The following is a 26,050-nucleotide window of genomic DNA, read 5'->3' as shown; positions in this document are numbered from 1 at the left end:
AATGGTAATTTACATATTCATTAAAAAAAAAACATGGATTTGCAAACCATGTGAGGCACACCTAAGGAAACCTGAATCTAAGCCATCAGCTTATAACTATGGGGTCAAGTCTTTTCTGGCTGATTTTGACAATTTAAAATATTAGAGTCAAATTAGATGTAATATCTAATGTTTCATTTAACAACTTGAGAGCAACCAGAAAAAGGAAGGAGAGACTGACCTTTTCCTAGAGTTTGTTTAAAGAAAAATGCCAAAAGATGAGGAGAAATTGAGAGGGCGGCAATCCTCAAATGGATGCTGAAAATCCTGTTTATTCCAGGAAAATGAAAACCATAAAGATTGGAATCTAATGTGAAGATCTGGAAAAATTTCCTCGGTCACTTTTCAAACATCTTTATCAGAAAGACAAAATGCATTTTTTTTTTTTTATGTCTGAACTTCTTCAAAGAATCTTTCTGTTCGGAATCAGATGCTATCAGTGAGTTCTTGTGCTGAATGTGTCACGACTTCCTTTTTAGAAAGATATGGCTCTAATCTACAGGGGTAGCATAACCACAGAATCTTCATTCCCTGATCATCGTTGGCGAAGGAGTATTTGGGGCATTTAGGGATGCTGACAGCAAACATTATGGGCAGCAGCTTTCATATCAGGAATGGCTAAAGATCATTGGATACGTCACTTTTTAAATTATTAATTTTAAAAAGACTTATTCACATGACTGTTGCCTTTCTTCCAAGCTCAAGAATAGTAATTTCAGTATTTTTACTTTCATAAACTTTCAGATAGATTACAGTGTAAGGCTAGAAGTTCTTTGGGGTGAGTAATGAGTGCATTCACGTGAATAGACATTGGTACAAAACGTGAAGTGATACAATTGTTCATTAACATCTCATAGCATCACATGAAATAAGAATAGAATACTGTACAGCTAATTACATGGAGGAGGGAGTGTTCTGTGCGCTGCCTTGATTTCCTGAATGAAAGATGGGATATAAAATAAACAAGTATATAAATTGTTTTGGCATAGCCAGTGTTTAATCATCTGTGTTATCATGACAACTTAAGCTGCGATAAAAGAGAACTTCCAATTCAGGGAGATAATTCCTAGCTAAAGAAATTAATCAGCCTTTTAAACTTTTTTTTCAGAAGAAGGAACAAATCTCCTCTAAAAAATTCATCTACTCTTTTATTTAATGCACTGCTTTTTATCACTGTGATGGGAGTTTACCCCAATGTGGCATGCAACGTTACCTTCCTTCTTGACTTTGTAAATGATATAGTTCCCAAAAGTCTATTTTTCCCAGTATTCTCAGAAGCATTACTACATAAGAAATGTATCATTTTAAGAACCTTAAAAGCTACTTGTCTCACTCCTAGGTGTCACAAATAATTTATTGCATTCAACTGATGTAACCAGCAATGAGATGACAAAGTAAAAATGATACTGGTAGAGGAAAAGCAGGGAAGGAAAAATGGATTATGCTGGAAAGGAGGCAGAGTTGACATAAATAAGGATAGAGAATCTTAATTCTTAACAGTCTGAGAAGCATGGCCAGTGGTGATGGATAATGGGAAATGTAGTTCAACAACACAAAGGCTTCCCACCTCCAACCTAAGTGATAAGTTAGATGCCTCTGATTATATATAATTGCTAGTTCTGGATGTGGCTGGGTTTTTGTATCAAAAGATTCAGACAATTCAGAATATCTTGGATGTGTAATAAAACACAGATGGTCATGTTTGCTCAAACATGAATCTGCACTGATAGCAGTTCAGCATCTGAATAGCTTCACACCAAGTAAACCATTCATCTATCAAATACCCCTTTTTTGAGTCAATAGGCAAATCTGAATTTTGAGAATATGTCATGAGTTTTCTCACAAAATGGTTGTTCTGTCAACCAGTAAAAAAACAACCCCATTTACCTATGTAGGTTCATATCTGTAAAAGAAGATTATGTCTAATGCTAGGATTTTGCTTTTCTGGCTGCCATGTTTCCATTTAATTATTATTTAACTAGAAGCCCCCCCAATTACAAATAAAGTCAGGTAGAATAGAGAGATTGGAGGGCATCAGAAGAGGTATTGCCATGCCCACTGGTGCCCCACAGACATCAATCCCCAATCAAACTCAATACTAGGATGCTTGGCTTCTCTTTGCCTTTCCAATAGAGCTGCTAGGGTTAAAATGGAGATCTTCAGATTGAAAACATGGGCCTTATGAAAGACCCTGGGGCTCCCAAGGCTGAACACATGCGATAGTATCGATAAGACCCATATAACAAGCGGAGGAGATGCCTCACAGTAAACAGGTAATTTTACAGATGATTGCTCTGCTCATCTGCAGTTGGAGGGCAGATGTATGGGCAATATGGGATGCTGGTTGAGACATATGAAATAACTCAAAAGAGATCTTTCATAACTACAATGTCTGGCACAATTAGGACAATGGATGACATTCCAGGTCTCAGATTAAAAAAGCCTAGACCTGCTTTAAAAATACATTGGGAGCTATAAAACCTTCCCTGGCAAAAGTAGGCATAACAAAATACTGATGAGTCACTTAGCCAAGGGAAACTTGCGAAAAGAAAATTACAGGATCTAAAATTAGTTAAATATTATGACCAAAAATCTTCCCTTCTCCCCAAAACTAGCTATGCATGAAATAGAATAATTGTCCTCCAGGTGGAATTTCCTTCCAGTCACACAAAATAAACAGATAATGGACATGTGATTTTCTGTGTATGTGCATGCATGTACATATTCATTAATTCCAGTGTTTGGACATCAGTAGGATGTAACTTTTTGTGTTTGTTTATATAAAAGCAGCCTTGGAGCTCAAAGCTTTTACTCTGAAGGAGAAAAGCCAGAGCAATGTTCATCACTATAACAAAGAAGGATGGCTATCCATTCTGAACTGTAGGGCTCACCCTGATCACTTCTAACTTGCTTTTCTTGTTTGGGGATGGTTTCGGGATCATTAGCTACTCTTAGTCATCAGTACTGTAGCTTAATGCAATTTTTGGCAACTTAGACCAAGAATGCTTACATACCTTTTGACTTTTCTCACCTTCTCCATCCATTTAGCATTCACAGCTCTTGGAGACAGATACATTATTTTCCATATTTGCTGTCAGTTGATAAAAAAGGGCCCTCCCTACCATTAAATGAAGGAGTAGATCATCCTTCCACAAGCTATTGTCCTCCAGTTGTGTTGGAATTTTTGGCTCCCAGCTGGGATTCTGAAAATACTTTGGTTGCATTTTTTTTTCTTCCTAGCAGGTGCAGGGTCCACTTAAATGGCAGGGTGGAACATAGTCAAGATCTACCACTACCACTCTCCTTCCCCCTTTCATTTGCTACTCCTCTCCTGCTTAATGTGACTCCAAGTCCAGGAAGTACATAGCTGCAGGACGAATTCCATCAGTGAGAATCCATCCACAGGACACTAAATTACTTTTTGGCATAAGTTCCTGCTAAAAGCAGATTTTCAAATTAGTAGTGGCTAAGAACCACTCAGTTTACAATATGAATTTGGAGAACCACCCAAGTAGCAACATCTTCTGCATTTAACATAAGAGAAAAACCTAGACATTTTACTGAATTTGTTCCTCCTATTTCTCCCATCCATTTTTAATCCCAGCTTCCACCTGTTCAGGTGTGGCCCTTGGCACAAAAAAGATTTGTCCACCCTTGCTTAACCTTTAGTACTTCAATTTAAACAAGGTAGGTCTTGTAGCTGTACGTATTACAGTTAAAATGGAAGTCCAGAATGAATTCAGTCCTGGATCTTTCTCCAGTGTTTTCTGGTTGCTAGGCAATAGAGTTCCCTGATATATGGCGATGTTTTTCAAGCTTAGCAACTTTAAAATGTCTGGACCTCAACTCCCAGAATTCCTCAGCCAGCATCCCCCCACCCCCAATGTTCTCACAAACTGGATCCATTGTGATTCCAGCTCCTCCCTTGAAATTTTCTGCTAATTCTTCAAATATTAGCTGTTTACTCTGCCCAATGAATTTGCAGTATTCCCAGAGATGCTGTGATGAAAGACATGAGTGGGGAGGATTCTGGAATGGAGCTTCAAGGTTGCCGGGAGGGGGAAGAGAGGTTCCAGGGAAAGCACCTCCTCAGCCCCCAGCCGGAGTGTGGGAAAGTCAAGAGAAGGAGACTGGGCCCTCCCTAAGGGCATCATGGTTATAGTTGCTGTTGTTGGGGATTAGAGTTAGTCTGGCGAGATTCTGTCTATTAGGCATAAGCTAATAAAGGAGCTGAACTGATTCTGGACTGTCTCGCTGTTGTTCTTGGGCTGAACCTGACAGATGCCCTCTCTTTTTCATTTTTAAGTTGCCACTGACAGAACATTGGTACTAAATGGAAAGGGAGCTCTAGGAAGAGATTTTCTGAATCAGCTCCAGAATCGACTTTCTTGAACAACCTCGCCCTACAGGTTTTCCTCAGTAACTCAGAAAGTTCCTAAAGCAGGATGTGGAGACAATAGCTATTCCTTCAATCATCATCATGATCTGGAACCCTATACATCCGTATCAACAGAAAATATCCTTTCCTACACAGTTAAGAGATGAGATGTTTCTTTTAAAATGGTAATAAGGCAGTTGCCTTTGGCCCCTCACAAGAGGGAGACTCATCCAATGTACGGCCCAATATTTTAAACAGTTGGAAGAAAAGACATTTTTTTTTACTGAAGGCAGAAAAATGAACATTTATCATTTACTCTTAGGAATTATTTCAGTATTTTTCATTCAGTCCCATTTACTGGGCCATTGATTTCATTAGGAAAATAAAATAATAAAGAAGTAAATCATAGTGAGCGGTGAAAAAAAGGAGAGGTGAGAGATGCTCAAATATACATGCTGCTCCTGGGCTTCTCAGAGCCTGAAAAAGGCTCCGATTCCTGTAAGTACTTAACATAAGGAATGAAAGCTGCCTGTTTTTCTTACAACTAAAAACAGAAAGCAATGCCAGGTACATGACATCTATATCATTCAAAATAATCAAGGCAATTGAATTCTCCTCAAAATTATTTCTATCTGAAGAGTTCAGTTTAGGGAAACTTTTACTGCTTTGCTTGGAAGGGGTGATCCTCTTCTCCCTGGTCCTGAGCAACACTCCTAACAGTCTCATACATCTCCACTTCCCACCCACTCAACATTTTTCCAGTAGCTTAACTAGCCCTTTGTCTAGTTACTACCATGTAAAAAAAATATGCTTTTTTTTTTTGTCTTTTGCAGCATGTCAGCAGCCATAAAGAAGAAAATAAAGACGACAATATAGGAGAACCAACTCATTCCCAGTTTATAAAAGTATCTCTGCCCGGTTGCCTGGAGACAATTTTTAATTGCCATGGGCAACAAGGCAAAAGGTTATTTAGTACATCCACTTTTGAGCAGGTAGAGGACAGGACTGATGAGTGGGAAAATATTTTTCTTGCCACAGATCTTCATTGCTGAATTGCAGGGGAATGGCACAAGAGAATCTAGTTAAAAGTTACTTCCATTGCCATTTACTTTTGGGGAGTTGAAAGGCAATTGATTTGGGACTTGTAAGAAGTTTTCTTACATGATTACAAAGCAGTCAGCACTAGGGAGAATTGTACTGGAGACAGTATAGATCAGACCCATGCTGGCTGAGGAATCCTGGGAGTTGAAGTCCACACATCTTAAAGTTGCCAAGATTGAGAAACACTGGCATAGATACTTCTAGAAGAATCTAGTACTAATATAATGAAGGAGCAACTAGGTATCATGGAGTATCAAATGTGAACTGATAGTGAACAGGGATTGTATTTGGGACCATCACTTGAATAATTAGGAAAGACTGTGTGGTCTGCTTTAATATCGGCAGAGACTCCATAAGCACTAAAATATCTGATTTTAGGGCTCTCCCTCATCTTGTTTATTTAGAAGCAGAAGAAGCTGCCTTATATTGAAGCAGACTGTTGGTTGATCCAGATTATATTACTGATATTGTTGGGATCTTCTCTAACCCTGCAAGGAGTTAGCAAAGTTTGTGCTTGGGGTTTTCTGCTTGCAAAATGTGTTGTTTCACTAAGCTAAGCACCATCAGTAGTGCCTGGGGGTAAGGGGATGGGTGGGAATTGCTTCTCTAAATCAGGGCAGCACCAGGAAAAAAGAGAACATCCTAAGCGAGCATCTAAATTTGCCCCAGTGGAAACAGTTCTATTTTGTTCTGAAAAGAGGAGATGTTTGCATTAGAAGTGGATCACAGAAGCCATTATGCAACACTGTTCTTTTATAAACAACAGTCCAAAGCTTTGGTGAATCATGATAATGTGGATATTGTTCATCCAGGCATACTCAAGCATTTGAGCCAGAAAGGAGGAAAAGAAAGACATTTTTCGCTGCCAGGTAAAGGGTTTGTCTGCTTTCTTTTGGAGATCAAGCAATCCAAGGCTGAAGCCTGGGGCAAAGTAACTATATGGCTCCCCCAGGGACATATCAAGAGGGACTTCTCCTTCCCAATCAATGAATGGTGTTGATCTACACATCCACAAAAATTCTGAAGCTTTTGTCAGCAAAAAAAAAAAAAGGAGGGGGGGCTGCAGCTGCACAGCAAGGTGCAGATAGAAGAGAGTAGCATCACATAAAAATAACAGGGAGACGTGTGAGGCTTAACCATGAAAATATAAAAATTTAATAAGAGTCCTGATAATCTAGGCCAAAGATCCATCTATTCCAGCGTTCTGTATCACACAGCAGCCCACACCCTGGAAGCTCGTAACCAGGAGAGGAAGGTGATGGCCTTTTTCAATTGTTACTTCTCAGAACCTGGGATTTTAGACATGATGCCTGTGATTTACGATGTAGTATATCAACATTAACACAATTGATAACTCTGGTTGTAATATTATAGCAAACTTGCTGAAACCTACTGACATATGCTGAAGTGTTGGGTAGCATAAATCACATTTGGAAATAATCCCTTATATAGTCCAGTAGCTGCTTTTTTAAACTCTTGCTTAATCATTTTATTTCATGGTTCAGTTGAAAGTTTTGATTGTGTCCTTTACAGCTCAAAATGGCCCCCATCCAAATGAATCTGCCTGAGCAGATTCTAAGAGGCTTGTTTGACATCCTCACTGCCAGATCCTGGTGGCAGGTGGGTTTAAATAATAAAACATTTGTGATGGTAGCACCCATAATCTGAAACAGCTTATCAGGTGGGTTTTGCCAAACTACATGACTGCTTACCTTCTGCAATCAGCAAAGTTCTTCTCTTAATCTTGCTTTTAACTTAGATCCATCTGGCTTTGTAAATTAATGTCTCTTTTTCTTGAATTTAATGGTTTTGTTCTAATCATGGTTTTATTATTCATTTAGGTTTTGATAGCTGTCTCAATTGTATTTTTATAGGCAGACAGGAGATAATACATTAAATAAATGAGTATAATTGCTTTGCCTGCATTTGGGAGGTCAGAGAAGGTAGCATTAGAAATTGATCATTGCACTCAACTACCATCATGAGAATACCAAAGGATATAAGGATGAAAAATTATTTTACGTAAGGACTTGGGGACAATTTCATACAAAGCGAAAAACCCTCCTTTTATTGCTAAAGTAACACTAACAAATAATTGAAAAATTAATTGAAACACTCAGAAAGAATAGCAGAAGAAAATATGCAAATTATAGAGGTGAATCTACACAGGCAAATTTGCTCTGTTGATCTGCCTAATTTTCAAGGCAGAGTTCTTAGTGATATTTTTAACTGATTTTTTTTTAATTATTAAATATTTAGAGAGAAATTGCCAGATTGTATCAATAGAAGCAAATTGCCAGATTGTTCAGGCAAAGGATGGGAGCAGAGTGTGTTAGACTTCCTTGTTAAAGAATTAGAATGGCTGGAGATTTTCTGTTATTGTTAAAACATGTAGCATATTCACAGCAACAAAGGACTGTGTTGAGAGACGGCTTCTGCTATGATCTGTTCTCCCTGAACAGACCATGGAAGTTCACTCTCATCTTGATTCCAGGAAATGCTATGGGAGAAATAGTTTCTGAACAAAGAACCTATATTGTGAGTGTAAGGAGAAATTTTTATACTAAAGTTACACACACACACACACACACACACACACACACACATAAAGATTGTCAGCAGTCTTCCACATCTCCACATCTAAAAAATTAATTTAAACTTCTCAAATGAGAAGATGAATGCTAGCTGAACTTTGCCCCTTCTAGTCTTTTTTATTCTGTGAAGATACTGGAATGAAATGCCCAAATGTATGTCAACTGGATCTGTGAAGGAATTCACAGGATTACATCTTTTGTTAATGAAAATAAGAACTTTATTGTTGTTGTTGTTTTTAAATGTTGTATATTTCTAATCATATTAAAATTAAAAATGAATCAAAAGTGTGCATGTATGTATATGTATCTGTGGGTGTGCATGTTTTATCAGATATATATGTGATGGAATGTATCTACGAGGAGGAGACTGATGTGGGAGATCAAGGCTATCAGGAAGGAGGGGGTACATTCCGGGAGGGGGGAGGAGGCAAGAGGCAGCATAGTCCACAAGGGGAGCATGAGAAGAGAAAGAAATTCAGGATAGCCACTTCCTAGAATCTCACAGGGTATATCCACTAGTTGCTGTAGCATAGATTTAGTTTGGCAAGATTCTGTCTCTAAGGTGTAAGCAAATAAAGGAGCTGGACTGGACTGGACTGGACTGTTTCATCGTTGTTCTTGGGCTGGGCCTGACAATCTCTCTTATATATATTTAAACAAACAAACAAACAAACAAAAAATCCCCTCTTACCCAGTGGGTGGTATGTGTCTTCCTCAGTCTCGGGTCCTCTACCAGAGGCCTGGGAGTTTGAGGGTTCTGCGCAGTATCTTAGCTGTTCCTAGCACTGCTCTCTTCTGGAAAGAGAGCTTTGATGTTGTTCCTGGGATCTGTTGGAGCCATTCTCCCAGCTTAGGAGTCACAGCCCCGAGTGCTCCTACCACCACTGGGACCACTTTGGCCTTTACTTTCCACATCCTCTCTAGTTTCTCCTTCAGGCCCTGGTACTTCTCCAGCTTCTCATACTCCTCCTATCTGATGTTGCTGTCACTTGGCACTGCTACATCTATCACCACCACTGTCTTCTGGTCCTTGTCTACTACCATGATGTCTGGTTGATTAGCCAGTTCCTGCCTGTCTGTCTGGATCTGGAAGTCCCACAGGATCTTAGTCCTGTTATTCTCCATGACTTTCTGTGGAATCTCCCATCTGGACTTGGGAAGGTCTAGTCCATACACTATGCAGATGTTCCTGTACATAATGCCAGCTACTTGGTTGTACAGTTCAGTGTATGCTGTTCCTGCCTGCATCTTATACCCTGCCCCTATGTGTTGGAATGTCTCTGAGGCACGATGTGTGTGTTCTTTGTTGTATGTCTAATTTAAATTTAATGGAAATATATAATGAGTCAGATTGTTGGTCTCTCTGACTGTCTCTCATTTCCCTTCGCTGTCAGCAATTCTTCTGGATTTCAGACCGGAATCTTTCCCAGATTTTTCTGGAGATCCCGGCAATTAAACCTCAAACCTCTTTGCAGAGCATACGCTGGTTTTCCACTCAACTACATACCTTTTGCAAAAGGTTATTCTGGCTTTTTAAAATAAAGTATGTGAAGAACCTTCTGGGTATATTTAAGAATATATTACATGCTTATTTGCCTTCAGATTCATACAGAGAAATCCCACAAAGGAGCATTGGGTTTCTCCACAAAACTGCACAATTTGGCATAGTGGGTGTCTTTCCTTTTTCAGTCAGAGATCTTGTGGCAGATGCAATTTCTTTGGGGGACTAGATAAGGGAATCACGTGGTCATTAAGCAAATTCCAGCAAAAAAATCCATTGGGGAAGCTGGATTTGCTTAATGACATGATTTGCTTAACAACCAAGTGATTCACTTAACCTTTGTAAAAATGGTCATAAAATTGGGACCAGTCACGTGACTTAACTGCCCCACTTAACGACCAACTACCTGTATCAAAATACACTAGAAGCTCCAAAGAGAATACCCAAGCATACAAGAGGTTTTAAATATATATATATTTAAATATATATATAGGGTGAGTCTCTCTCTGTTACAGACACCACCATTTTTATCTTTTTTAGAAATGAAAAAATTGCATGAACCAGGACTTTATGGCGTTTGCCTGGACCATATCATTTGTCTTGATAACTCTACTCCTTAGCCCACCACTAAGTGCTCTTCCTTATTGTTGATTTAAAGTGCTATTCACCAATCCTTGAGCCAGCAGAAAATTATAGTGCCATAACCTTTTCTGTTCCTACTGACAATCCCTCTCCTGTAGTAGGCATAATGCCAGCAAATGGTGCTATCTTTACTTATAGTGTACAGAACATCTTAACGAAAGGGATTGGTGGATTTCCCCCAGCTTTATTTTCTTCCCCATTCACCAAATATCATGAGCCAGCAGAAGTGTATCCATAAATCACTTTTCCCTAATATGGAATGGACGTGGGGCTAGAGGAAAAAGCATGTTTTGACAGATGGCTTGAGTGGTGAACTTATCTATCAAAATTCACTCTGTTTTTGTGCAAGTATTTTGGACAGGTGCAAAGTGACCCAGTCAACTGATAATTGGATTTCCATGCTCAAATGGAGCTAAACATAGATTTAGTGCTATTGCAGAAGTGTACTAAACCGGTGTTTAAAATATGATGATTAGCAGTATTCCAGAAGAGCATTAGACCTCTGTTCAACAGCAGCTTGAACAATTGAGAAACATGAAGAGGGTTGCATCATGGAGCAGCAGAAACTGAACTGCCTCACCCCTTGCCCCCGACTTCATCACATGGTCCTCCGCTGCTGGTCAGCTGCTGTTTAGGACAATCCAGGTCTCCAAGCTGGAGATTGGTTTGCAGAGCTGGTGGGTGCAGAGGGAGAGTCCAGTTGGAAAGAACCAGACTCTCCTACTGTCCAAATCAAAATGGCCCTGAAGAACAGTGTCTAAGGATGACTTAAGGCTGCCCAGATGAGAGTTATAGATAACATGAAGACAATCTTAAGTGGACATGGTAGAAAAAAGGTTGCTATGGCAAGTTCATACCATGGTTAGGTGCAAAAGGGGAAAGGCTCTTAGGCTGATAATTGGTGAATACTATTCAATGTAATCCCTCACTTGTGCCTATCCTTGGCAACTCTATCTGGCCTACTTTCATGTACCTTTAACTGAAGACTTTGTTTCCTGGCAAAAGTTTCACTGATTTTGTTGCTGCCATTTCTCATATAGTTTAATCTGTTCTTCTTACATTGTTCAACAATGGCTTTTCTTTAGCGGCTGGGTAGAAATATGTTGAATTAATTAATGACTAATTCTAAATTACAAATGTGTTGAAGGATAACAGAAACTTACCTGCCAACAGACTGACTTAATTTTCTTGCTGTTTCCTTTTCCTAAAGCATTCCAAACATTTCTACAACTATTTTTAAACCATATGGCATCCAGTGAAAAATTGCATTGGGTATAGAAAAGCATCCTCAAACTACAGTTACCATCAGCACCCCCTCAGTAATAACGCCAGACGTACTCCACAGGAATTGTTCAGTAGTTCAAGGAATATGTGGCTATTCCAAGCCCTTGGTTTTCTGTAGGACTCCATCCTGAACAAAGACTTCCTTAAAGTCCTTTGAACTGAGAATAGATTTCCTGACAGGTTTTCTCCTGTCAAGCTACTATACTCAACTACTCTTCTTTAATTTCTCTCTGCCACATACTGTAGCTACTAAAGGCAAGCTAACAAATCAAACCATATCCACAATGAAATATCACAGTAATCTGTCCAAATATAAGCTGCTATTAAGTAGGAGGCTACTGTGTCTCTCTTCCATTTCTAGTTGCTTTAGATTGAGGGTGGCCAATGGGACTGAAAGCCATGGGGAGAAGGCATGTGATATATGTAGATGGTGGTGGTTTGGAGAAAATGTGTGTGTGTGTGTGTGTGTGTGTGTGTGTATACTTTTATCTGTGAAGTCAATTTTAAGGTTTAGACTTCCTTTTGCCATCTATTTCCCATCTCAGAATAGCAGGAAACTCTGGTTTTGGTTTTCAGGAATCATGACCATGATAATTCCAAAAGCCACAAAAAGGAGATAGGGAATGTGCAGGGTAAGTATTTGAACCTCTTGTCAAAGAGGCAAAATATGAAGTATCTGAACAGAAATGAAAACACTTATTTTTCAGTGGACAATGTGCACTTCTTTGGAGTCTGTAGCAATTACAAGTGAAGGGAGAAAGTTGTTTCTATTTTGGTCAGCAATTACATTAGCAATAATCTTAAAATAGATTACAGCAGTGTTTCTCAACCTTGGAGAATTCTGGGAGCTGAAGTCCACACATCTTCAAGGTGCCAAGGTTGAGAAACACTAGATTAGAGGGTATGTGCTGATTTAATGAATTTAAACTATGTCAGTGTGATGGGTGGGGGAAACTGTTGAGCTCAGTTCCTGGTGACTACCTGGACATGTCCATCTAATCATATTGCCAACAGTAATGAAAGGGGTTGTCATTACTTTCTTCCAGGATATCTTTGTATTCCCCTATCTAGCCTTTGTAGTCTGTCTACTTTGGTATAGAGGCCTGGGATGGCTGGTAGTTTCTCCCATCTAAGTACTAACCAGGCACGATTCTGCCTAGCTTCTGAACCCAGACAAGCTGTGGTGCCACCTGCTGAGACTTATCAAGTACACCTGTTGTCTTGTTTAGTGTAGAATAATAATCACGTTAGTAACAGAAGTTACTAACAGAAGTTAGTAACGTTGCTGGACATGATATATAACAAGAGTGTAGAAATTATGTCTTTCTAGATGTTTGGCTACAAATGCCAGCATTTATTGGTTACATTATACTGATGGAGTAGAATGAACTGGAATCCAGCAACATCTGGAAGGTCACCAGTTCTCCATTCCTAACATAAGAGGTCTTATTGTTGGGATGGTCAGTATCACCCACTCTTACTCTACATGAATAAATCATGAAGGATACAAGACCAGTTGGATGAAACTAAAGGGTTCTGTAGTTTAGCATTTTTTCCCCACAGTGGACAACCAAATGTTTCCAGGAAACTCAACAGCAAAGCAAATCATAATACTGACAACTCTACCTTGCTGTATGGATTTGCAACTCTTTGCTTCTTTTCCAATAGCTACGATTGCATTTTTAGCAGCACCCCCATCCCCCAATTAATACATTGTAATAGATGAAATACATCCTTTTCATCTGTACTCTGAGCTTACCATCAAATAATTTTATTGGATGGCAATGAGAACAAGGTGTGGAGAAGGAAATGGAGGAGCAGGGAAGGGGAAGGAAATCTTTATATCATCCTATACACCATGCATAGATTTTATATAAAGTCTTGTTAAGATTTGGGAGTGCAAAATCAGCCATAGAGAACTAAGTAACATGAACATGACTTGTGCTCCAACCCTTCTTCAGCACTTCAGCCATTCCAATCTCTCCTATTTATTTTTTAACAATTTAAAATCTTTTTAGGTTATGCTGGTAGCCTCTATGCCTCCATCAGACAGACATTTATAAGGCAAGTTAGAAGTTTTTTCATAATCTCAGTTCTATGGAAGCAACAAACAATATTTGTCATAACTTCACAATTAGTATTTCATTTCTTTGGTGATCTTTGAAGATAAATTATGAATCAGGACATTGAAATGTCTGGGTGAAAAACAATATTGAGTATGAAAAAGTTAACAGACAATGTGAAAATATTTGGTTGCATTTAGACTCAGGATATGTGGTGAAGCAGATTAGTTGCAGCTACTGAATGTCAGCTGAAATAAAACTGTATTTTTTTAAAGTATAATTTGCATATTTGTTAGTTTCCAAACTTGAATTTCCAGTCCAATCCAGGTACTTGGATGCCTGCCTGTAAATTACACCAGTGGGATGCTACGAGTATTACTGCCAGTACAATACTCACACAGAAATGCTTGTATTCATGAATCTGCCTTCTTTTGTTGCTTTGAAGGATTGGGATACAGATGGAATCTTGAACTATTTTGTCCACTTTGCTCCAGATGTCCCTTGGCAGACTGGGGTTTGAATTAGTTGCAACATATACTGGCTTGGAAGAATATTGAAAATCCAGATGCATAAGGTCAGTGCATATTCTGCATCGGCTCAGGAAGAGGTTACCTTGTACATGGTTTTGGAACAGGCCACTTTAATGAATGAATCCATGATGGCATAGGTAATGGTTTTGTTGATCATTGTGCTAACAATTTGCCTTTTTTCTGACACGAGGTAAGTCTTCAATTCCCAATCATTCAATAGACTGGAAGGATCTTCCGGGTGAGATCTTCATCTCTCTGGTAAACTTCACTGAAAGCATCAGATTCTTGACTTGTATAATTCTCAGAGTCCTCTGGTTCCTTCTTGTCACTATTCCGCACGGCAGCTTCAAGGGCCTTTTGCCGGCGGTAGAAATGGGAGAACTTATTGAAGATTATAGTGATTGGCAGTGCCACAACCAAAATCCCACCTAGGATGCAACCAGAAGCTGCCAGCTTGCCAGCGACAGTCACTGGTACCACATCCCCATAACCTACAGTTGTCATGCTAACTGTCCCCCACCACCAGCAAGCGGGAATTGTGTCAAAACCAACATCTTCCTCCTTTTCTGCAGTGTAGGCTATTCCAGAGAAAACAGACACCCCAACAGCCAAGTATAGGAGAAGAATTCCCACTTCTCTGTAGCTATGCTGAAAAAGAAAAGACAAAAAAGAAAAAAAAAATGGAGGTAGGTAGTTAGGATCAATAACTAAGAAATTCTTAGTATGAAAGGAAAGCCCATTCTTCCAATGCTGGTTTTAATACCCTTTAAGTTGTATCTCTTCTTGTCTCAATAATACCAGACCCCAGTTGACTAAGGCCATGAATGAAACTGAGGACAAAACAATATTTTGCCTTAGCACATTTCCAATAATCTCTTCATTAAGAAATTAGCATGAAACTACCTTATACCAAAATCATTTGCCAATTTTCTTTCAGTGGTATGTGCATAAGCACATCTGGATCAGTGCCCTCCAGATGCCTGGACTGCAATTCCTATTATCCTCAGTCAATAACCCATGCTAATCATTTCCCAATTTTCTTTCAGTGGTATGTCCATAAGCACATCTGGATCAGCGCCCTCCAGATGCCCAGACTGCAATTCCTATTATCCTCAGTCAATAACCCATGCTGAAAATGATGGGGGGTTGTAGTCCAACACATCTGTATTGGAGATGGTTGTGTTCATTTACTCTGGCAGGCAGCAATATTCCAGAGTTTGAGGAACAGATTACTTGCAGGTAGACCTGAGAACTTCAGCATTTAAAACTGCAGATATTCCTTCAGTGAGTTATGTTACTTTTTCTGACATGGTGACAAAATGGAACCAAGAAGATCTTGCCTACATCATCAATTCCACTGTCAATAACACCAACATTTCAGAGCCAAAATTGAAGGGTGGGGGGAAACAAATGAATTACAATTGGCTCAAATTGCATTTGCAAGGAAGAATGGCAGACAAAATAAAGATTAAGCATGCCTCTCACCAAGTTTGAGCTGTACATACCACCTCATCCCATATTAGCATTTCTCTTAGCATGTATAGTCCCATCTTTATAACGTGAGTCCAAATACAAGCTTAATAATATTTATTAAATTCTTCCCAGAATACTTCCCATGTAAACATAAGTGTGCAACAGAGCTTCAGCAAACCAAAGGTCAGCAGTCTCTGGACAGAAGTTACTTTCTAGATTCTATCCATTCTTACTTTCAGCCCTGAAGAGTTTGTGACACAGACACTCTCTTTTTCACATAGTTGCAAGTTTTATAACTGTAATATTTGAAATTATTTGTAGTGTATGAGGGTGGGTTAGATTTTTAGAGTTTAAATAAATGTAACACACATCCACATTTCTTTCCTCTTGTTTTTCAGATTAGAACGGGGAGGCATTTTCCATTGCAAGGAAGCTAACTTAATTACAAATGGATAACTTTTGCTCTCATTAAAACTGTTTATGGAACTGGAATGTCTGTAAGTGCTAAGCTAATGTCCTACATTCAGTTCGCTTGTTCAACATTGCTGCTCTTTACTTGGGAGCAGGCTTCACCAAATTCATTTGGGCTAACTTCCGAGCAAATATGTATAGAACTGTGCTATGATTCTCAATTATTTAAGTGGGATCCCCACATTCTAACTGTATGGAGGATTGAGACCCATCTGCTCCCTGCTGTACCACCTGATATCTTCTTGTTAAGGGATCAGGCAACTTCCCAGATCAATGAGCTTTTAAGCATCTCTTAGAATATAAAACAAAGTATTTTACTGACTAACATTGCTAGGTCTAATGCAAACTGAGTCTCCAGATAAGGTATTGATGAGTGCCTTTGGTGCTTCTCTGGTTCCAGTGAGAAGGGCAGAATGTGGAGATGGCAATAATCTCCCCAATATCTACTTCTTGGGACAAAAGCTGTTGCTGAACTCCAGACTGGCACCACCAGTCATATCTCAGTTTGTATTCAGTGAAGACAGACACCTGTCTGGTATCTAGATCTGGCAGGAAGAAGACAGATTTCTTAGTGGCAAATAAATATCCTTCATTTCCCTGTTTTTTATAGATTTAAAGCAGACATTTAAAAAAGGGGGATGCCCACCCAGTGCCTTCAGAATGCAATGTGACGCCTACACAGCTACAAGTCAGATCAAGAAAGGTACCAATTCCAGATTTAGCACCTATAATTTTGCAAGAGATAAATAACTGAGAAACAAATGTACTTCTAGTACTGTTGTCACCATCCACCAGGCTTCCCCTTTTCCTGGATTAAATCTGGCAATCTTTTTCACGGCCTGTCCCGTTTATGCAATACGATTGAATATCCAGAGCTGATTCTCAGGACACAGGACCAGAGAATGGAGCCCTTCCAGTTCCTGGGCCAAGAAGACAGGGGTACCAAGCTTCTTGCACTCCTTTAGTTGCTGTGATCCCAAACAAAAAATTATTTCCTCACAACTGTGCTGTCATTGATGGAGATTCCTTCCCTGGTTGATGAAAAGTGGTCCCTCTTCTGCCTTCTTTTCTTTCCCTGTAGCATAACAACCACAATTACTGTGAAAGCGCATGGCTAAGGAAAGTAGGAGAAGCTTTGAGATGAAAGTTGCAATTATCCTGGCAAACCACTCTCATGAGCCCTTGAACTCTAGACTTCAGCCTTAACAGGAGTCTACCTGCTTTTTATTAACAGATAGACATTTCCTTTAGCATACGTGTAAGAAATCCAGACTCGGTTGATTGGATTTGTAAACCTGTTTGGGCAAAAAGACTGCTATTTGTCCAAAACAGATCTCAAATAATAACTATTCTGTGGCCCAGCAGGAAGATCAAGACAAGCTTGATGGAATGGAAGTTCCTTTTCAAAAGTATACAGGAGTCCAGCAGATGCAGTAGAGAGGCTTAACCTAGAGCACGGCAAGTGCTGCCAGAGCTGGCTATTTATAGGCATGGCACAAGTGACAGAAAGAAAGAGACAGCACAGTAGTCAGACACAAAATGAAGCTGCCAAAGAAAATGACAGCCCATAGAAACACAACCTAGGCAGAAATGTGGAACAACTCAAAATGCACCCATTAATATATATATATAAGAAAGAAGCAGAGAACATGGTTAAGCTGCAGGAAGGGAAAATAATATGACGAGTTAAGGGCTAGGAATCCCAGTGCTGTGAATGAGGAGAAAACGATGTGTACAAAGGAACTAGGCACAGATTGAAGTATGCAATTTACACTTGAATAGAATGGGTCCCAGGGTTCTGGATCAATAATACATTTCCCACTTTTTAGACCAGCCATTACATTTACTTTCATCCTCTTACTTCACTGGTTGTTTAAAGGGAAGGGAAAGCAATAAACCAAAACATTTTTACAGCATAAAGCAGAAATAAGAAATGCACTGCCCAGGAAGCAGATGCATTATGCAGGCTGCGTATTCTCTACCTTCTTAGTAAGAAGCCTGTTTTGATCTCAATATAACTTGCTGGTGACATCTCTAACGCTCCTGGTGTCTTAACTGAAGCTGTTTGGATTATTTGATGAAGCCAAGCATGATACATTAGACGTAGCAGTTTATGTTTTTATTTCCTTACGGTGCCATTTGTTAGTAAGGGAAGGAGGCGGGCTGCTTGCTCCTAGCCGTGCATAGTCAGAACAAACCTAACAGCAAACCAAAGCTTTCCTCTTGGCCACCTACTACAGCTGGACCATAAGCAATCATCGGTGCCAAGATGATTGCCTTGGCCCATTCAAGATTCTGTCTTACTTGCTGCAGGAAGGAGACCTGGATTCATATATCCTGCTAAGGTATGGTTTGTGTTTGTTGGATATGTTATAGTGCCCTGGTTCACACACATAAAGTATGGCTTACAAAACATAATCCTGAGTTTACACATCACACCAAACTAAAATTAAACAAAACACTTTGTCACGTAGCCAAATGTGTGAACTAGGGGATCTTCACCTTCTTCCTTCATATGAGCGGGCTGTTAACTCTGCAAAATTGTACAAAGAATAGGATTCTGGTCTATAATAAGGGAAGATGTTGAGACAACCAGAAGCAGCGATTAACATAAAATACGCTAGACTTTCCTTCAAATGAGACATTGACCTAGTTTGTCTTAACCTTTGTTTAACAAAGATTTATTATAACACAGTTGATTAGGTTCATATTATAAGCAATGTCACCAACACCGGTTTATCGGCACCAATGGCCAGGTTCATACATAAAACTAAGTTATAGTCAAATACACCGTAATGTTGCTCAGCACTGTGTGTGAACCCAGTCACTGTGGGGAGAGTAGAGGAAAGCAAAAAGAGCAGTTTTGTTGTTTTGGTACTTTAAAAATATGTGACATTGGTTTGGGCAACAAATTATTAGTCAACACCCAACTCTACTTTCTCTTGCTTCTTCATACTGTGTATCTCGTACTCTCTCTCATAAGCAGCTCTTTTAGCCAATGCCTCATATTCCACAAAACCTTTGACTTAAATCCTATAATTCAGGGGTAGGCAATACAATGTCCTTTGAGACTAGAACTCCCATCAGACCTAGTTAACATGGTCAGTGATTCTGAAAGCTGCCCTTCAAAGCATCTGGCAAGCCCTTGGTTGCTTACCTGAACTTTAGTTCTAAAAAGCAAATGAGATGATGTTTAGCTTTATCCATCTACAGCTATGTATTTTATTTGCACAAACTATAGACTCAAACTAGTCGTAATGCATTTTCCAAAGTGTAAACATTGCCTGGTGCTTAAAAGACAGCAAGGTAACTCCAACTTGTTCTTCCTGGGAAGGCAATTTCATAATTGGGATGTTACAGCCAAGAGGAGACATTCATCCTGTTATCCTTACCACACTTTTCCCTTCTGTTATCTTTCTTCCCCCAGTGTCTGAATTTAAATTGAAACCATACAACATTGATTTGCCCTTTAATTATGTAATTAATGCATCCTGGTTAGGGTTGGGACCAATGCACTGCACCTCTTTTTATGGCATCCTTTTTCCTAAGACTGTTTACTAAGTGTTCCATCCTCTTTAGGAAAACTGAAAAACACAAAGAAAAAGGGCTTTGCTAAAACATGAGGAAGTTTTGACTTAGTATTGCTTGACCACCGCAAATCTGCACATGGGATATTTCTACTCACCCTTTCTTAGTCTCCAGAGAGCAGTCTGAATACAGCTGGGGAGTCACCTTCAAACCTCCTGATTTGCAATGCTGAGGCCAAGGAGCAAAAGTCTCCACTTTGCCCTGAGCTGCTGCTATATATAAGTTGATTAAATTGTTTTTAATCCTGAATGGGGTAAGGAATTGACATTGTTTTAAAAATGGATATTCTACCCAGTTTGTGTGTATGTCAGTCTGCATTTAAGCTATCATAACATGGATTTCTATTTTGTTTTAGTTATATGGGGGAGGTTATTCCATACATTTTGCACAGCTCTTAATCAATCTTCTCTAGCCTCTGAAGGACTGGATAGGGGACCAACTGGGAATACCAGAGCTGTCAGACTGAGAAGCCAAAAAAAAAAAAAAGTGGCAAATAACTTCCATAATCCTACATATACATACATACGTACATACATACATATATGTACAGATGTGTTCACTAGGAGGTGAGCGTAACTTTATCCCAATCCATAAACTGGTGTTCACCAGATTATTATTTATGTAGTGTGTTTAGCGTGAGATACTTATTCATTTAAAATATTTTTATCCTGCTTTTCTACTACAAAACATGTAAAGCGGCTTACAGCTGTCGTAAAATAAAGAGAAACCCATCCCTCTTTCTGAATTGAGTGACAGAAAGCTTTTCTTCTACTTCTGTTCAAAAGAAGGTTAAAAGAGGGAGAGAACATACATGTGTCAGTGTTAATGCATACTGCAATTTTTTTAAAAAAAGATTCAAAGGTGTGTGAAACCTTTCTCTCATCTAGCCAGCTTCGTTAACGATTGAGGAATGAGGATAATGGCTCAGAAGCAGACTAACCAGGAAAGACCCCCAGATTCCATACTATAACTATCTTCAGTAAAGGCCCCACCTCCAAATCAAATGAAGCAGAAGCGCTAATCCCTTCCCAAGAACACACATGGATCGTGCATGATTTGAACAGAGATGGCAACGCTTCCCTTCTGCTCCCTTTTCCATTTACATCATGCTCTAGATAGCCTACCAAACAGACACTAGGCTTGGGGATGTTGTCTTGCTGATTTCATCCGGTTTGTGAAAACCAACTGCTAAAAAAGTTAGCCTAATTAAATTTAACAGCTGCAGTGGGGGAAATGAGTTGGGGAAGACAGGCCTGAGTGCCCTCTGCCTTCAGGAAGGGACAGGAACACTTTGGTGAATATTTACTGTGACACTTTGGTGAATATTTACTGTAATTCTGAGGTCCCCTAGAGAAGGAGAGAGAGGCTTCCCTTCCCACATGGTGATGGGGCTCCAACTGGCAACTGAATGGGAGGCAGAAGTCTTTGCTGCTTGCTGCTTTATGTCCTGCTCCTATGTTCTGTGGATGCATGTTGGAAATGGTGTTCCACTGAGCGCTTCGAGCAGGGAGGCAATCAGAATTGCAGGTAAATGTGGCCAGAGAAGAAGCAACAAAACATTTCCTGAAGGACTGGAAACCTTATATGGACCTTTTGTTGAAAGAAGAAAAAAAAATGATATGATGATTTATGGGTTTGAGGACTAAAAAGATGTGGACTAAGGGGCATGGGGTTAAAGGGATTTGTATAACACTTAAGAGGGGATTTCATAAATTTAGTTTTTTTCTCTTTTTTTCTTTTCTTGCACCTTTTTCTTCTTTTTTCATTTCTTTTTTGTCTTTTCCTTTAGATTTGTCTTTTACTGCATGCAAAATCCTTAACTATAACTATAAATAAATAATTTCAGGTATACAGTTGGGTAAGCGAAGTGGCAGGTTATCAGAGGTTATGCAAAGGAGAATAGTTGGCAGAAAACATCTGGATGCCAGGACATCTGATGAGGGAGGAATAGGGCACCCTTTCTCCATGAGAATGAAGAGTCACTTTATCCTACTATCCTACTTATTTTTCTCCCAGGAGTAAATTCCATGATATTTCATGGTGTCCTCCTAAGGAGACCTAAGCAGGTTAGAATTATCATGAGAATTGGTTGTTGTCTAACTCAGATAACACCGCTAGTGGGAGCCAGTTTTAGTAATAATGAGGACACATTAATTGGCACAGCATTTAAGAGAAGGGAGAAATTTCACAAGGTTGCAGGTGCAGCACATGGACCCAAGGTGGCTACCTGAGAAACTTTAATCGGCATTGCTCAGCAGTTTGCACAAACTAAACATGAAGAATCTAAATATGAACTAGCATCAAACCAAATTTTTCCTTCATCAAGGTTGGGAGCATCTCAGATGGCTGAAAGAGAGCTTGTGGAATTGAAGTCAGAAGGAAGACATTCATAGTTAATATTTTCAGCTATTTTGTCCAGGTGTTTGATGCTTACAGACCCAGACTACGGCAATCCCTTGGGACTTTCTGGAATGCCAGACACAGTGTGCTAGCCTCCGGCTCATAATATCTTGGTCCTATGCTAGCTAGAGTCTCTCTCAGAATTCATTAGAGTTCTCTGCAGCTGACGTGACTTTCCTAGACTTACTGAATATTACAAGCAACGAATAAAAATAAAGACAGCAAAACAAACTTAAGTCCCTCAAATTTCCTCTGTGCCATAGGAGATCACCCATTTCAGTCATTTGCTCTGACAACCAGCCACGTGCACACATCCAGCTGGCCCTGAAACTCCTGGTGCCAGATGGTGCTCGTGCAGGTTAGCCTTAGGCTGCCTGGCAGCAAGCCCATAAGTCAATGAGCTACAATCAACCAACTTGAACAAATAACTTAAGTTTTAGGAATCAAGCTGGAAAGTTCAACGTTTGCAAGAATTTTTTTCTTTTTCAATACTGTCTGCTTTCCTCCCCCCATTTTTTTTTTTTTTTTTATGGTAAGGAAACAGAAGCCTGAGCATAAACAGAGAGCCACCTGCAGAGGACCACAATGGAAACCTCTCACTGAGTTCTGCAGGATACAGGAGCTCAACCTGTGTAAATGCTGCATTTAAAATAGGCCAAGTTAACCCATATTCCATGCCAAGAGCTTACTTTTGCCATTGCACAAATCAAACAAAGATACCCTTTGGAGGCCAGATAGGATGCAGGAGGATTTCACATTAATTCCATACACAGAGGCAAGGACAGATATAACTCTACAGATCTTTTCTTTTCTTTTCTTTTTTGGTAGGGTTTGCAGAGGAAATGATGCTAGATAGATAAGAACAAGGCTGGAGGAAATGTAGCTGTTGAGAATATGTGGGAATTACTGATAGGAATAAGGTTTACTACTGAAACAGAAGATGATTTTATTTATTTGGTAAGGAGTATTGGATCTCCATTTGGGTTTTATAACACTGCATCATGGTAACTGTCACTCTGCAGTATGTTAATTTGCTGATAACTGCCAGCAAATTTGGAGAATGACACAGTGGCAAACAGATTGGAAGAGGTCAATCTACATACCAATACCAAATAAAAAGACACTTAACAGAGTATATAAACTATTATACAATATCCTTAATTTCACATGCTAGCAAAATAATGCTCGGGAACATCCAACACAAATTAGAGCCCTACATGGAAAAAAAGATGCCAGATGTTCAATCTGGCTTTAGAAAAGGCTGACGAAGATGACATATTATTGCTGATGCATGTTGGATAATTGAAAAAGCCAAAGAATACCAAAAAGATGTCACTATGTGCTTCATTGATTATAGAAAGGGCTTCAATTTTGTCAATAATATCAGGCTGTGAAATGTGCTTAGAAAAATGGGAATCCCAGAACATCTTGTTGTCCTCATGAAATCTATATACAGGTCAGGAAGCCACAGTACAGAAAAAACATGGCAAAACAGACTGGCTCCAGACTGACAAGGAGTGAGACAGGGCTGTATACTCTCTCCATATTTATTCAAACTATATGCTGAATTAATATTAAGGAAAGATGGATTGAAAGATGAGTAGCTTCAATAACTTGTGCTATGTTGATGACACTACTCTAATAGCCCAAAATGCAAAGGATCTGCAAATTCTAGTAATAAAAGTCAAAGAGCAAAGTGAAAAAATGTGACTAACATTAAATATAAAGAAGGCCAACCGGTACAATAACCAGCTTTAGAATTGTTAATGAAGATATTGAAGTGGTAGAAAACTTCTACCTTTTAGGATCAACCGTCAACAGTAAAGGGATAAGCAGTCAAGAAATATACCACAGAGCAGCACTCAGTAGAGCAGCCATGAAGGCCTTGGAAAAGATACTCAGATGCTGTGATTAGTCTATACCTTCAAAGATCAGAATAGGGCAGGCAATGTTATTCCCTTTCACTTCCATAAAGTGAAAGTTGGATTTTGAAGAAGCAGGATAGGAAGACTTTTGAACTTTGATGTTGGAAAAGGCTCCTGAGAATATTGTGGACAGCGAAGAAAACACACTAATGGATCATCGAACAAATCAACCCAGAGTTCTCACTTGAGGCACAAATGACTAGGCTCAAATTATTGTACTTTGGAAACATTAGTAAAGGCCTAACTCTCTAGAGAAGGCCCTAATGGAAGATGGGGAAAGATGGAAGAAAGAGAAGAGGATGACCAGCAGCAAGGTGGATGGACTCAGTTACACTGGCGATGACTGCAGCGTTGGAAGACCTCAAAGACCAGGTTTGGGACAGATCATGATGGAGAAAATCTATGGGATCACTAAGAGTCATCATGACTTTGATGGGATAAAATCACTCAATAATCAATTATTGTAACTGAGCTTTAAAATGTTCAAAAGCATGAGTAAACTTCACCAGGTTAGAATCAGACACAAATTTAAGATTGGATCAAGACAAAAGTGTTTCTTACCACTCTTTTGATTCTTTTTTTCTAGAAACATGAAAATATGAAATAAAAATAAATGAGCTAAAGCTCATTTACCTTCAAGGTGGCTCCTAAAGACCTCAGGCCTGTTGAATGCCTTGCCAGCTTCAGCACCCGGAATATTCTCATGAGACGAAACACTTGCACCACCTTACCCAAATTTCCCAGTTCTGAGTCTCTCTTCATGGTCACATCTACCCAAAGGGTGAAATAGAAAGGCAACACTGAGATAATGTCAATCAGATTGAGGGGATGCTTGAAAAACTTCCTCAGGTTTGGAGCCAACAGCAGGCGGGCAGTAACTTCAAATGTGAACCAGGAGATGCAGAAATACTCCAGGTTTTGCAACACAGAGTCATCCTTCAACTTGCCCTCCTCATCAAACTGCTGGTACTCTGGCATGCTGTGAATACACATGGTGGCTATGGAAACCAGCACAACACTGATAGACACAAAGCTGAAGAGTTTGCTTGGGATGGAGTATCCTGGATTTTCCATGGTGAGCCAAAGGCGCTTGCGCAGATTGCCACAGCGCAGCGTACTATAACGAAGCAGGTCATGATTGAAATCTAAGATCTCATCTGGGGATGTATCCACACTACTGACCTCACTCTCCTCATCCCAGTTGTGATGATGGCCCTCCAGTTTCCGTTCATGATAGCGATAGCTGCAGCAGGAATCCAGAAAGAATTCATTAATGCCCCAGTATTCTATTTCTTGGCAAAAGGAGAAGACACACAGTTCCTCCATAACATGCAGCTTGCCAGTCTGGTAAAAATGGAGCACATATAGGAAGAAGCCAGGATTCCGATCAAAGTAGAATTCCCTGGCACTCACATCATAATCATCACACAGCTGTAGGATAGACTCTTCAGAGTCACAGGAAAGCAAGCGCCCAAGCCGAGTGTCAGGAAATTTGGAGAGGGCACTTGAACTGAGTCTCCTTCTCAGGCCCCCAACATTGATGTTGATGACCTCATCCTCAAAATCAGAATCCCAATAGTTTAATGTCCTGTTGACCATGATCAGTAGAGATGGGGCTAATTTGGCCTGTGGACAACACTGAAACAGAGAGAAAAGAGAAGATTCTTTGCTTAAACTAGCTGAAAAAAAGCAATTATCCAAAACATCTAAAGATAGTTTTGTGCCTGAGAGTCACCTAGCTATTTAGACTATTGAAGCTTTGTTATAACAAAGTTAATTAGTTCTACAGCTAAGAGTGTACATGTGCTTTCACCCACATAATTTAGAAAGAACCCCTGATACACTTTTCAGTTAAAGGTTTTTTTAAAATAAAGAGCAAAACTGACATTTGAAATGTGTGTTTTGCATGGAAACACCAACAGTTCTTTTTTTCTACACAAAAACAGAAGGGGAGGGTGATTTTGAAGGGAAAAATGGAAGGCATTGCTTAATTCCTCTGCCTGCTGCAACTTCTTCCACTTTGAGGAGATATGTGTCTATAATCACACAAGGGAATAAAAA

General features: G+C 39.5%; 1 protein-coding gene across 1 annotated transcript; it reads right to left on the bottom strand.

Annotated features, from left to right (window-relative positions):
- Positions 1–13,376: 13,376 nt before the first annotated feature.
- KCNS1 (potassium voltage-gated channel modifier subfamily S member 1) lies at positions 13,377–25,616 on the bottom strand. The gene is made up of 2 exons (XM_007426745.3): positions 24,623–25,616; positions 13,377–14,780 (listed from the first exon to the last, which is right to left on the bottom strand). The coding sequence occupies exons 1-2, from the start codon at positions 25,586–25,588 to the stop codon at positions 14,346–14,348; spliced, it is 1,401 nt and encodes a 466-aa protein (XP_007426807.1). The 5' UTR covers positions 25,589–25,616; the 3' UTR covers positions 13,377–14,345.
- Between the last annotated feature and the right edge of the window lie 434 nt (positions 25,617–26,050).

This window comes from Python bivittatus, unplaced genomic scaffold (assembly GCF_059951505.1).
Source record: "Python bivittatus isolate LINGU-HERP-01145 unplaced genomic scaffold, Pbiv_v1 ctg000700_np1212, whole genome shotgun sequence".
In the NCBI taxonomy this organism is placed as follows: domain Eukaryota; kingdom Metazoa; phylum Chordata; class Lepidosauria; order Squamata; family Pythonidae; genus Python; species Python bivittatus.
This window is presented reverse-complemented; position numbering and strand designations above follow the sequence as displayed.

Bases quoted from the DNA above. Each gene is read 5' to 3' on its own strand.
- KCNS1 (XM_007426745.3), bottom strand. From the start codon at position 25,588: ATGGTCAACAGGACATTAAACTATTGGGATTCTGATTTTGAGGATGAG. The intron at 14,781-24,622 runs GTAAATGAGCTT...TTTCTTTTTCAG, and splicing joins CTTTAGGAGCCACCTTGAAG to CATAGCTACAGAGAAGTGGG.